Source organism: Epinephelus fuscoguttatus, linkage group LG19 (genome assembly GCF_011397635.1).
Source record: "Epinephelus fuscoguttatus linkage group LG19, E.fuscoguttatus.final_Chr_v1".
Taxonomy (NCBI): domain Eukaryota; kingdom Metazoa; phylum Chordata; class Actinopteri; order Perciformes; family Serranidae; genus Epinephelus; species Epinephelus fuscoguttatus.
The window spans coordinates 8,567,285-8,580,642 of NC_064770.1; the positions used below are offsets into that span (position 1 = coordinate 8,567,285).

The 13,358-nt window shown below is 36.9% G+C and overlaps 1 protein-coding gene across 1 annotated transcript; it reads left to right on the top strand.

Moving 5' to 3' along the window:
• Positions 1 to 1,574: 1,574 nt before the first annotated feature.
• On the top strand, positions 1,575 to 12,637 carry LOC125879624 (nuclear factor of activated T cells 2 interacting protein). Its single transcript, XM_049561586.1, has 9 exons — positions 1,575 to 1,609; positions 4,550 to 4,648; positions 4,856 to 4,916; positions 4,992 to 5,133; positions 6,587 to 6,667; positions 10,271 to 10,493; positions 10,613 to 10,757; positions 11,826 to 11,941; positions 12,034 to 12,637. The coding sequence occupies exons 1-9, from the start codon at positions 1,595 to 1,597 to the stop codon at positions 12,193 to 12,195; spliced, it is 1,044 nt and encodes a 347-aa protein (XP_049417543.1). The 5' UTR covers positions 1,575 to 1,594; the 3' UTR covers positions 12,196 to 12,637.
• The last annotated feature ends 721 nt before the right edge of the window (positions 12,638 to 13,358 follow it).

Below are 13,358 nucleotides of genomic sequence, written 5' to 3' on the forward strand. Positions count from 1 at the left end.
AATATCGCGAGTATCATGATATGAATTTTTTTCATGTCGCAAAAATTAAAAATTAAAAATTCGACCAGTGTTATCATTAACAATATGATATAGCACAACTCTGATATTCCTCACTAGGGGTGTAACGGTGCAAAGTAGTCATGGATTGGCGAGAGTTCAGTAAGGCAGGAAAAAAGATCTGTTTGTTTTCATTTACTTTTAACAGACAGAAGTGAAAGTGTCAAAGACACAATCCTCCTGCTGTGGACTGAGATAACATTTTGTCTACTTACAACTCAGGTAAAGTATTTTCATAATAAAAATAATGAACATTTCAAACACCTCTGTATTCCCCTATAACAATACATTTCTTAAGCTATGACACTAGAAATACTGAATACAGGTTGCTTTTTCCTTGTCCCAGTAATTAGCAGTTAGCATGTTGGATGTATTCCCATTCACATCCCCATACAGGAAGCATAACTAGAATGTGCAGTGTTCCCAATGCATTTGTGTGTATGGAAATAAAAGCTATTATAAGGATTTTGGGTTTTACTCACATTTTGAACACAGCTGTATAAGCATAACTTCGCCCCACATATGGTCCATATTTGGAATAATAAAGGTATATTTATTAAGAGAAAATCTTCTTATTACAAAGACCGGGTAGAGAGGGGTATCTGGTCATTCATTCATTTATCAGATAATCATGGTAACATTTTAATATATAATACTTTAGTGGGAAAATACAATCTTGTTTGTACTGACAGGCTGTATAACACCTAATAAAGGCAATTCCACAAGCAATGATTCAGTTAATTAGAGACATGCTGAATTATTTTACATTCTACAAGAGCCTTCATTAGTTATGGATGGATGTAGGTTTTTTTTAGATTAAAAAAAAATGCAGTAGTAGGTCTAAAAGGAATGTTCTTACTTCAATTTGTTTCCCCATCACTTCTGAAGTGAAGACATATCTTCCAAGGAAACAGCAGTAATTTGACAATTCAAATAAGAACCAGATACCTCTCTTTTCCAATTCATCATTTCTTCTCTTGTAATTTAACTAGCTCCTGGGACTCTTGGAATATTGGCTGAATTATAACAATCAAAATATTATGAGTCTAAATTATGAATATATATATATATATATATATATATATATATATATATATATATATATATGTATATATATATATATATATATATATATATATATATATATATCCACAAAAAAGTAAAATGCTATAAAAATGGACAGGCCCAATATCTAGCTATAAATATCTGCACTTCAATTCCGGAATGACTTGTATTTTGTATTTTTTGTTTGTTTGTTTGTTTGTTTCTTATTTATTTCTGTCTTACAGCTCGCTCAGCTATATTAATACTGTGATCTGTATTTAAATGTCATATGACGTGCCCTCTGACTGTATATAAAACTGAATTTTAAAAAAAAAGGGAAAAAAGGCTGTGAGTTGCTCCTTCATCCGTGTTTGGTGTAGTTCCTTTAGTACCTGAACGCCACATACACCCGCGGAAAATCCAATACCGCTATTGCCTCATTATTTCCAACAGTTCCTGAAGGCAGCGTCAGCGCGCGGAAAAAGAAACAATCATGGCTGAAGAGGAGGTGAGTGTTTGACAGATTGCCTGTTTTTCGTATAAAACTACCATTTAACTGATGAATTGTGTCCAAAATAACACGTGTAATGTTGTTGTCATTTAAGTCGCTACTAGCGAAAACTGAACAGTGAAGGTGTGAAACCAGAGAATTAGATTAAACGACCTGCAAAGTGCACATTAGCATCAGTTTAGTCGGAGGTTAGCTAACGTTAATTTGACTCTCTCATTAGAGTTCTTCAAAATAAAAGCCTGTAGGTCTCGTAGGCGATAGAGGGTCCGCTAGCATGCTTTTGCTTTCGTTTTAGTTTACGGCGACACGATAATGACTATGAAAATACCAATTTAACCACGTAAACAAAACCAAACACGTTGTAACTGGATTTGTTTGGCTGCAAGTGACGTTAGTATAACGTGTATAGCGCAGAACCCCTCTCAAACAACGCTTTTAATGGTCAGCGCTAACGCTCAGCTAATTCACAGTAACGCTATCTTTGGTAACGTTAATTATTAGCACTTGGAAATGTGACGTTTCACTTTATTAATGGTGCCACCCAGCTAGCTCAAACAAATGCAGTCCAACACAACAGTGAAATTAAATCCTATCTTTATAATGGTTCCAGTGTTTGTTGGCACCGAGATGATGGAGAAAGTATGCAGATCCTTAAGTACCATTCAAAACCTACTAAAGTAAAAAAAAAAAAAAAAAAAAAGCATGATGAAGTTAAAGTAAGACAAGTTTTAAGAAGTCATTGTGCAGCAAAATGTTCCCTGTTATATGTGGTGTTTTTTATTTATCCATTTTATTAGTATTACTGCTGCATTAATGTGTTTGTTGCATTTTACTGCTGTAGATGTTTAAAGGGCCAGTGTGTAATATTTGGCATGGTTTATTGTCAATCTGAATCTGAATATTCTACCCATTAATATGTTTATACAAATGTATGATCGCTATAAAATAAAATTCGTTTGGTTTTCGTAGCCTTATAATTATGCTTTTACATATATATATATATATATATATATATATATATATATATATATAACAAGGGCCTTGCTTTAGAGAGGTCGCCATCTTGCGCCGCCATGTATGTATGGCAGACCGAGTGGACAATCCAGCCAGCCAGAGAACGCGTTTCACATGTATAAATGAACCAACGAAGACAGCAGAAGGAAGGAAGAAGGAGGAAGAAACAGCAGAGAGTGTTAGTAGTTCGTCGATAGAGAGTAGTGAAAAGTTTTTTTAGTTGGTTTTTTAGTTTAGTTTGCGAATGGACCTCACTTAGCACGCAACAAGAGAGAATGAACCCGAACCATCATCTGTGAGGAAAAGAAGATGCAGCTTCACTCCTGTGATGCACTCTCTGCGGCGCTTTTCCTCCTGATGATATATCTCCCAGCGATGGCAGCAGTAGCACCGAATCCCATTCTGTGCATTCAGCCTCTCTTCTCACCTGCTCAGCATCAAACACATGGAGTTCCTCATCTGTATGCTCCGGCTCAAACAGGTGTGGCTCTGGGACTGTGTCCGCTACAAGAAACTCTTCAAAATCGCGTTCAAAGTCGTCCATTGCAGTTACTATAGTCCGGAGATATTGCTAGGCTAAATAAACAGCTGAGCTCTGTTTACAGGCTACGCTGTCAGTCAGTGTGCGGGCTGGAGATTGGCGGAGCAGAGAGGGGAGGGGGGTCCCCACTCGATATGGCAAATGAGTATGTGTGTAAAGTTATGAAGTGTGTCTGTTACGCTAGAAGAGTCAGAGTTCGGGATGGAGTCTTTTACCCCCTGGAGTGTTACCGGAGTTTCTGGAGTGCTCAAATAAACGGGCCTTTTTCCCGAACGCTCCTCTGGTCTCCTGCTCGTGAGTGATTCATTATAATATCGTAACATGGTTTAGATTTCTAAATAAACATTCACCTCATTGCTAGATAGACCTACTCCTGAAAAACTTGTGCGCAAGGCTTTTTGACCCTACGAGGCCACCGTCATTTACCCGACGGGAGGGGTGAGTGAGTGAGCCCTGCAATCTAGAATTTGACCGCTGATGTCACTGTTTTCAACCCATTTTACACACTGGCCCTTTAAGGTTGTGTTCATTTTAACTCCTTTATATGGTTGGGTAGTTTAATCTACAGCAGTAAATCATATTCTATAAGATCATCATATGTTTGTAGTATGGCTGTCCTGTGAGAACCACATATCTCTAAAAAGTCAGTTTTTCATGGTGTCAGAAAAACGGCCCTGTTTTCAGCTTTGAGTTGATGCATTTGCCAGCTTTTTCCACTTTTTAGGAGTTTATGTAGCTTAAGATAAGTACCTGGAATTACTACTTAAGCACTGTACTTGAGTAAATTGATAACACAAATTAATAACGCCACAAACAAAATTACTATAAACTGAATGAACACACTGTTAAAACAGTTTCAACACAAACAAACCATTACAACCTTCATGAGGATGAGATTTATTGCAGAGCTATTTGAGCAAGGTGTACCTAATAAACTAGCAACTGTGTGCTCCACCCCCCCTCCACGTAAATTGGAAGGTTGTTTCCTGGAAAGCTTACATCATAGTTACCTTTCTTACAAAAATTTACAGTGACTTCTTTGATGGGTATTTAATTAAGATAAAGAGATTTGTTTTCACTAACGTTTAAGAAAAATACTTAAAAATACTTATCACAACCACTGTACATTCAATCTACATTATTTTTTTTCCTGAGATATAGCTTATTCATTGTTTGTCTCTTATGTAGAAATTGTAGATTGAAATTGTCCTGTTTTTTCATACATGTGTGGAATAGAGTAAAAAGGTAAATTTAGTTAAACGAACAAGTGTACTATTACTCAGTTCTACAAAAAGCACCTCATATACCATTTATTAAACATTTTAAATGTATATATTTTATGTATAGAGCAGCTGAACACAGCCTCTGTCTCTGTTCTATAGGTGTCTGACAGTGAACAGCAGGCTGTGAAGCCGCCTCCCAAACGACGACGCATCCTTGACCCCTCAGCTATCGTCTCGGTGCCTGTTTACTCCAACAAGGTAAACAGCCAGTGGTCAATAAAGGCTGACTCCAGAACATTGGAATTTTTTTTTTTTTTTTTTTTACGCTGACAAAAACTGTAACAATCATCCCACACTATGGATCAGTGCTTAGTGAGAGTTTGTGCTGATATATTTGATGTCTTAAAATATTTGTCCAAAAATAACTGTGTGTATTCTAAGTCACCTGAGTGGTTTTGTTTTCAGGTAAACAGCAGTCTGCAGCTGAAGCCAGCGGCAGCTGTGTTCACAGAAGAGGAAAAGTCAGGTAAAAACTTCGAAACAATTCAACTCAATAGCAGATGGCTTTTATGCTATACTGATTGTTTGTGTCTCTGAACAGAGGATGCTGCAGACGACAGTTTGTTGTCAATGTTTTCATCTCGAGAACCAACAGCAGCCATCATCGCTCTCAGTGACTCTGAGGAGGACGAAGTAGAACATTTGGAGAACAGACCACAACAAATGACGAAGAAAAAAGAACCGTAAGTAGTTAAAAAGTGGGCTGTAAAATCAGGAAATCCACATTTGGGGGTCCCTTTCTCACAGCTTTATAGCTAAATTCAACAAAAAAACTTTTCTGACATAACTACACTTTGGAGTTATAGAACATTTCTGCAACTTAGTAATATCTTAAAGATTTGCTCTATTTTATCCGCTAAGAATCTGGAAACTGTAAGCCATGTTTTTATTACATCCTGCTTAGACTACTGTAAGTGGTTGTATTCCTGTCTCACTCACTACAACCTCTCCAAACACCAGCTCGTTCAAAACACTGAAGCAAAAATACTCAAAATGTAATAGAAGAGTCCACATAATACTTATTGTAGCATCTCTACACAGGTTACCTGTACATTTAGAATTGATTTGAAAGTTTTAATGACTGCTTTAAACCATGTTTGATGTTTGTGGTTAGTTCCTGATTACATCACTGACTCAATAACCCCTGATCAGCCTGAGATCCTCCAGTAGAGATCCATTGGCCAGAAGAGACAGAGCCTTTGGAGTCAGGGCCCCACGTGCTGCAATGACCTACAAGCTAGCTCTGATTCTTCTTTCAAATCTCCCTTAAAAGCGCACAGAATTGCTTTTTCTTGTATTGGTTATACTTCCATTTCATTTCACTTGTTTTTATACTTAACTGCATTTTAGAACGTCATACCTTGCTGTCAACATTATTGAATCAATTCTACTTTTGGTAGAATTATGTTTTATGTCTTTGCAGAGCACCTTGTAACTTGTTTTTGAAAAGTGCTAAATACATAAAATGAAATGATGATAATAATCATTCTTATTATTGTTAGAATTCAGGAGTGTTATAATAATTATTTATTTAAGTAATTATTTATTTATTTATTTTATTTATAATTATTGCACACACATGTCCGTGTGTGCAAAATAAGTGCAATAGGGCAATGTGCAATTTACACCAGCACTTTACAAACTTGTGAATTAGCACTTTGTAACGGGCAATGTGCAATTCTCTTCTTGTATATCTTAACACTCAAGCACTTTAGCACTTGAGCACTTTAGCACTTAAGCACTTTAACACCTAAATCCAACTTTCTACGGTCACTTAATTGCTGGTCTGTCATTAGTAACTTGGTTTATTGTTTAATGTTTTTTTTTGTTTTGTTTTTTTAGTCCTACTGTACTTTCTATTATTACTGTTTTATTGATGTATATGGCCTTGTTGTCCTGTTGTTTGTTGCTGTCCTGTTTTTATGTGTTTGGCATTAATTGCCGCAGGGACGAAAGATGGAAATTAGCCACTGGCTACAATCTTGCGTATTTACACTTGTGTGTTCATCAATATGTACTGTCCCTGTTTAAAAAAAAAAAAAGTCAAAGTCAGTTCAGTAGTGTTATAATAATTATTTAAACTCACACCTTTTAAGATTGATTTAGTATAAACATGTTTTCTCACCTTTATTTCAGAGCAGTCATTCGCTGCCCATCTCCCCCTCCACCAGAGAGTCCAGTTAAGAAACAGTCCAGACAGGTCAAACAAAAGATCAGGTGAGTCGGGATTCTTTGTTCACTTGCAGTTTAAACCCAAGAAGTAGATATATAGCTGATATCACTCATGATATAATAACAATAACTATAAAATGCATTTCCTGCAGAAAATGCACGTGAATGCTGACAGGTGAAATTGCAAAGCATTGGCAAAATAACAGGAATCTTGAAGCCTAAATACATTACACTGCACTGCTGAAAAACCTGGAAAAATAAATTGTAAAGCTGGCCCTAAAGAAGCTAAAAGCTGAAATACCATGCTAGAAAAGTTAAGAGCTAAACTGTAATACTGTCATTTTAAAAGTTGAAATCAATTAACTGACAATGCTGAAGGAAGAAATGCTTTGTACTTTAAAAAGCTTTAGAGGTTGAGAAAAGATTAACACAGGCATAAATGCTTATCAGAGGCATAACGTTTTGACATTTGAATGGTTTCTGTAGCTAAAAGTACGCAGAAGTCGTAGTCGATTTAAAAAAAAATGTACAAAAGAAGTGTAACTTGTGACAACACAGAGAGCAGTATTAGTTAAAATAGACGTCCAAAGTGAAAAAGTGTAAGCTGTATTGCTGAAGTCTTCACTTTAAGCACACTGAGATTTTGCTGAGGATGGAGACATGTCGTGTGGATAAAGGTAAAAAAGAAAAAAGATTGAGAACTTGATGAGATGAATTAAGTTTAGTTACTGTCAGTCCTTTCACAGGACAAATACATCTACGTTTTGATGTTTAAGTTGTGTAATTGTGAGAAATGAATGTTTTGGAAGCTACAGTAGTGTAATTTATGCTTGGGCGTACATTGACATGACGTATTTTCACCAGAAAAAGGTGTCGCTTAACACTTTTCTTTTACTTTAACTTTTCTTTTGTTGTCAACATGGATAATTTTCTTATGTCATGGACATCGTCATAATTTGTCGCGCAGTGTGATTGGTAGTGTTGCTGTTGTCAACATGGAGACAGTATTTTAAAATCCACAGCGACTCTTCCATGCATTCAGCGGCTCTGTCCACAGAAGCAGCTGTGTGTCAGCAGCAGCTGCTGGGAAGCTGAGAGGACAGGGTCTTGCCCATTATACATCTATGGGCTTGTCAAACTGCCTTCACAAGGCTGACTGACAGCAGACACTCACTGAAGATAAAATTGTCATATCAGCTCCATGGGAAGAAATCAGCAGTGTTCGTATATTTTGACTTATTTTATTTTCCTGTCTGTCATAACAAGTGAGAGGAATCTGCAGCTCCAAGACAGAGTGGGACCTGATCAGTCAAGGTTAATAAGATAAAGACACATGTACAGTGGTATATTTGTGTCATTTAAACAGCTGTCTGTGCAGATTACTTAACAACAACAGAAACAGACTCAGACCATAAACAAAAGCAGGGCACCTCTGGTTACCATAGAGACGACTAAACCTTTCGCCAAAGCATGAATTGAAAACATCTTGTGACTATTTAATTTCTGTCGAGTAACTTTCTTCAAAAGTGTTACGAGCCCAACCATAAATTAGCCTTAAGTCAGAAAATTCTGTAAAAGCAGAATGACAGAAAATTATCAATGGGTGACATCAAAGTTAATGTGACAAACTCTTAGTAGTGCAATAATCACGCCTTTAATAAACTCAGAAAACGTCTGAAGACAGCATAAAATGTCAACCGTGATAACAAGATTTTTGAAAGCTGCATAGAAGTTTAATAGTTTAAAGTGTTGTCACCTGTTTAAAATATAAATGAAGTCTCTAGCTGAAAGTAAGCATGAACTAGCATATCAAAGTGGACCAGGCATATCAAAGTGGACCAGGCATATCAAAGTGGACCAGTGGAGGGAATTTCAAGATGCTTTTCATTGACTTGCACTATAAAGAATAAAGATGAAAAAAGCTTAGTGTACTAAAAAGTGCAAGAGGTAGAAACAAGAAAAATAAAATAGCTGCTGCGCAGCGATGGGTCGGGTCCGGGCACTTTTAGGCAATTCTGAGCAACAAGCAGAAGAATTGGAAGATATTTAGGAATTTAGCAACACAATCTGCCTTTTGCATCAGCTGAGGCTTGAACTCACAACCTCTGAGACGAAGAATCAACTTCTATCTCACTGAGCTAATTAGTCAGTGACAGTTCATGTGTAGCTTCACAAATTGACTAAGCCAGACGTGCAGGTTTAGCAGCTGTCCATGCATGGAATTTATTTTAACAATGATTGATTTGCTTCATAAGTGAAAAACTGATGTTTAACTAGTTGAGCTATGTGCAAAGTGAGAAGCCTCAGATGGTTTCACACTGAAGTATTGACACTAGATCTTTGTGCAAAGTTTGGTTTATTTTCAAGCATGAGAAGGCAGATTTTCTAGCAGAAAAAAGACTTGTAGATGCTGCACAGTGATCAGTCACGCTCAGGCAATTTTGATCAATAAGCTGGAGCACAAGAAGATGTTTACATTACAATGTGGATTCTGTACCAGTTGAGGCTCGAATCCACAACCTCTGGAACCTAAGACGGTCATCTACCACTCTGAGCTAATTGGCAGCTAAGTAGCAACTCAACAGTGGCTTCACAAATTGAGTAAGCCATTCACTGTTGTGTAGGAAAGCAGCCATCTGTGCATGGAAAGGCAGATTTGAAACCACGATAAAAAATTCAGTTATTAAGACAAAAATCTGAAAATACACATATTGCATCTAGACAGCATGGAGATGTTGGTAATTTGTTTGTAACAATGATTGATTTGCTCCATAAGTGAAAAACTGATGTTTAATATTGCCATTTTTACATTGACTCCAATTTGAGATAAAATTCGCCACATGTCATCTACCATGACTCTAGAATTTTGTCATTTTTTCCATGAACATTAAAGATTTATTTAGCAAGAATTTGCATGTATATGTTTACAGTACTGTTTACAGTCAAACATTTTGATGCACTGTAGGCTCAATTTTTGATAAATCAAAAATCTGAGAAGCGTAGTTTTTGTAAGACAGTCTGAAGATGCTCTGTAGCAAGTTTGGTGTCAATTGAGCAAAAATTGTGGGAGGAGATAGGTTTAAGAAGTTTTACAGTTTTTGAAAAAAACAAAGTGATGAACTTCATAATTTTTAATAGGTTTAAATGTACAAAAGCTTCTTCAGTATTGGGGCTACAGTTTGATGAAAGTTGTGAAGTTGTAGCACGTATGGTTGATTTGTTATGAATTTTCAAAGTTTCGTACTTTAGACGCTTGCTGTAGTGCCACCATCAGGACTATTGCTTGAGTTTACAGCTGAGGATATCTGGCATGAGACTGGACCTTTGTGCAAAGTTTGGTGAGTTTTCACCCATGGGAAGTATGATTTCCTCGGAAGAAGAAAGAAGAAAGAAGAAGAAGAAGAACTAGGATTACAATAGTGTGCTGGCAGCTAAGCTGCCCGGACCCTAAATATATAGTGCACGTCCTTAAAGAACTAAACATTCTGATATTTGAATGGTTTCTGTGGCTGAATGTATGCAGAATTAGTTGACCAAAAAACATGCGTGCTGCTGATTCAGCATTCACACTAATGACTATTTATAGAGTACAATTCGTTGAACATGGAAAGTGCTTCGCACAAAAATAAAGCAAACCTTCTTCCTCAGCGAGATCGACAAAAAGCTCCGGGCGGTGAACTCCCTCCTGTCTCCTGAACCTCAGCACCGGAGGTCCAGAGGTCGCTCGTCCCCAGGAGAGCAAGACAATGATGACCTCATCATCATGAACCCTAACTCTGGGCTTCAGGATTCTCTGTACAGCTCGTCAGTCCGGGAGATCCCCCTCAAGATCCGCTGTCGAACGGACATTCACAAGATCCCAGTCCTGTCTGTACGTACGCAGAGACAATATTGTTTAAAAAAAAAAAAAAGTAAAAACATTCAGATACATGCAGTAATACACAATGATGTCACTTATTTGGGTCTAACACAAGGTTTGTTTGCTTTTAGTCGACACCTCTGAGTGATGTGGTGACCCAGCTGTCCATCATCCTTAACGTTCCTCCTCCTCGCCTCCTGCTGTTGAGGGAGGCAGTGGAGCTTCCAGCAGACTCCACTGTTGGCAAGCTCGGCCTCGGCATTGCTGACATCATAGGTGGGTCACATGGCATGCAAGCTGTTCTTCTCTTTTTTAGCAAATTGTTCTTATCATGAAAAAATGCGGTTTTAAACAGTTGAGTTCAAAAGTTCATTCTTCAACTTGTCAGTAGCAGTGAGATAAACAATTCTCATCACAAGATGTGTTTCTGAGGCTTTCGGCCACATGTCATGGCGTTCCTCAGTGGATGGAGTTTGCTTGGGTTTTGTTGTGTGACCTAAAAATGTAGAATTTCAGTTGTGAAAGCTTCAGAAATTCAGAGTGAAGCTTATGATACAATGTTTTTACATTCTTTTTGAACAAACAATGAAATTAAAAAAGATGGTCTCTAACATTGAATGCTTGTGAATTGTGATAGATTTGATCAGCTCATTAGTTGTATATATATTTTGAGATCTTTTATCTGTCATTATGATTTTGTGCTTGTATTCTCGGGGACCAAACCAAACACAGTTGCAGTTTTTTCATTACACCACCAGAGGGCATCAAGTCATTATCCTTAACACCACCACTCATCTGCAACACAAAGGTGATGATGCAGGGCCTCTGTACAAGACAGGGCTGCAACAATACAAAGTACAGTAGGACTCACATTAACTGATATTTTACCTAAGTGGTGCAAATTCATATAATCTGCAATTATTTGGGGCAGTTGGCAGCCATGTCCTGCTGTTAATCCACAGAACATATTGTGAGCAGTTTCACTGGCTTTCTCGCACAGTATTTGCACTTGTTTTAATTTGCCTTTTTTTATTTATTCTGTTATATTTTCAATTTATTGTAAAGCACTTTGAGCTACACTGCCTGTATGAAAGGTGCTAGAAAACATTTTTATTATTAGAAAGATTATTCAGTTATCAGAATAGTTGCCAATTAATTTTCTGAACATCAGCTAATCAATTTAACAACTTATTGTTGCCACTCTAGTTTGGACCAAAGTCCAACAGACATTTCCGTCCATTAAGCCAGGCTGCTGAAGTGAGTTGTTAATTAGTCGTTAAAAAGACTGCAGAGTTCGAAAATTAAAATTCCTAATCCCAAATCCTTTTTCTGTTTATTGTGCAGAATGTGTCGTCATGGCAGCGGAGAATAAAAGTGAAGCAGACAGCAGCAGCAACAGCATCACCGTGAGGCTGCAGAGCAAAGACAGAGACTCTTCACAGGAGTTCTCTCTACGCAGAGTTCGTAGCTCCTCTTCTCTCCGTCATCAACTTTATGTTTGTTTTAACAACAGGACACACACCAATGTTGTAATAATCTGTGTGTGTTTCAGGACGCACCACTAGGCTCTATCTTCACCCAGTACCTGTCCAGGATGTCGATAAACGCTCAGAGTAAGGTACGCTTCCACTTCGATGGCTGCAAAGTGAAACACAGCCAGACACCAGCTCAGCTCGACATGGAGGACGGAGACATCATCGAAGTTTGGATTTAGATTAATTTCATTACATGGATAATATGTATATAAAAAAAATAGAAAATCACTTGTTGGTAGTTCAGTCACTTTATTTGTAAAAGTCAATTATTTTTAAATGCTGAAAGTACAAAGATACAAAGACAATGGGATTATATGTTTACAAACTATTCAAATCTTTTTTTAAAAATCTGACTGTAAACATAAAAGCCATTAAATGACTGTATAATTGTAAATTTATTGTAATTCTTTTTGTGACTGTACAATAACTACTTACTTTTTTGCTGTTATTGAAATAATTAAAGGAGTAGAAGTTACTCTGTAAGAAAACTCACAGGTTGTAAGTCTGTAAGTGGAAGAGGAAGTAGATCCTTTAACCTTCCTGTTATCCTCAGATTCACTAATGTCTTGTCTTTAGGGTCAGTTTGACCCCAGCTGGAGCTATTAAACCTCTAGAAAAGGGTTATAGTTGGGTCCCTCTCTTTTTTGCGATCATTATTATTATTATAAGTATTATTATATCGCTTCCCATGATTGCAAATGAATTCATCTTTGCACATATGTCCAGTTCCTCAATTAGAATTTGGGGCTAATAGTCCTGATGGTGGCGCTACAGCCATTGTCTAAGTTCAGAATTTTCAAAATGCATAACAAACTCATGAAATCAGAAGATGAGTTGAAAACATAAAACGAGTCTATCGTCCACACAAATGTCTTCTTGAGTTTATCATATGGTTTACTTAACCTTTGCAAAGTTGCTCCTTCAAAAAGTACCAAGAGTATTATTTTATTAGCTGTTATATCATCTGTTTTTGACTTTCCAAATGTAGTGAAAAAACTTCATCCAAGAAATCCATCACAGTGAGATTACACGTATTCCTGTTGACGAGGCTTTTGATCCAGTGCAGCATTATCATTCATCATGAATCCATCTGAAATTCAACACTTTATAATTTGATTAAATTGCTTTGTAAGTTTAATCACAAATATATAGCAAAATTATACTGTATCATAATATTGTCTGTATGGCCCACTGCCACATTCAAGCATGAAGCCAACTAGGGCTGCAGTTGATTATTTTCATTGTCAAGCAATGTGACGATCACTTTCTCAATTGATAAATTAATCGTCTGGTCTATAGAATTTCAGAAAATAGTAAATAACGTACATAATGTGTAATGAAT

Excerpts from the sequence above, each read along its gene's own strand:
- LOC125879624 (XM_049561586.1), top strand. Across the intron at positions 4,917-4,991 it reads CACAGAAGAGGAAAAGTCAG|AGGATGCTGCAGACGACAGT; the intron begins GTAAAAACTTCG and ends GTCTCTGAACAG. Across the intron at positions 10,758-11,825 it reads CGGCATTGCTGACATCATAG|AATGTGTCGTCATGGCAGCG; the intron begins GTGGGTCACATG and ends TTTATTGTGCAG.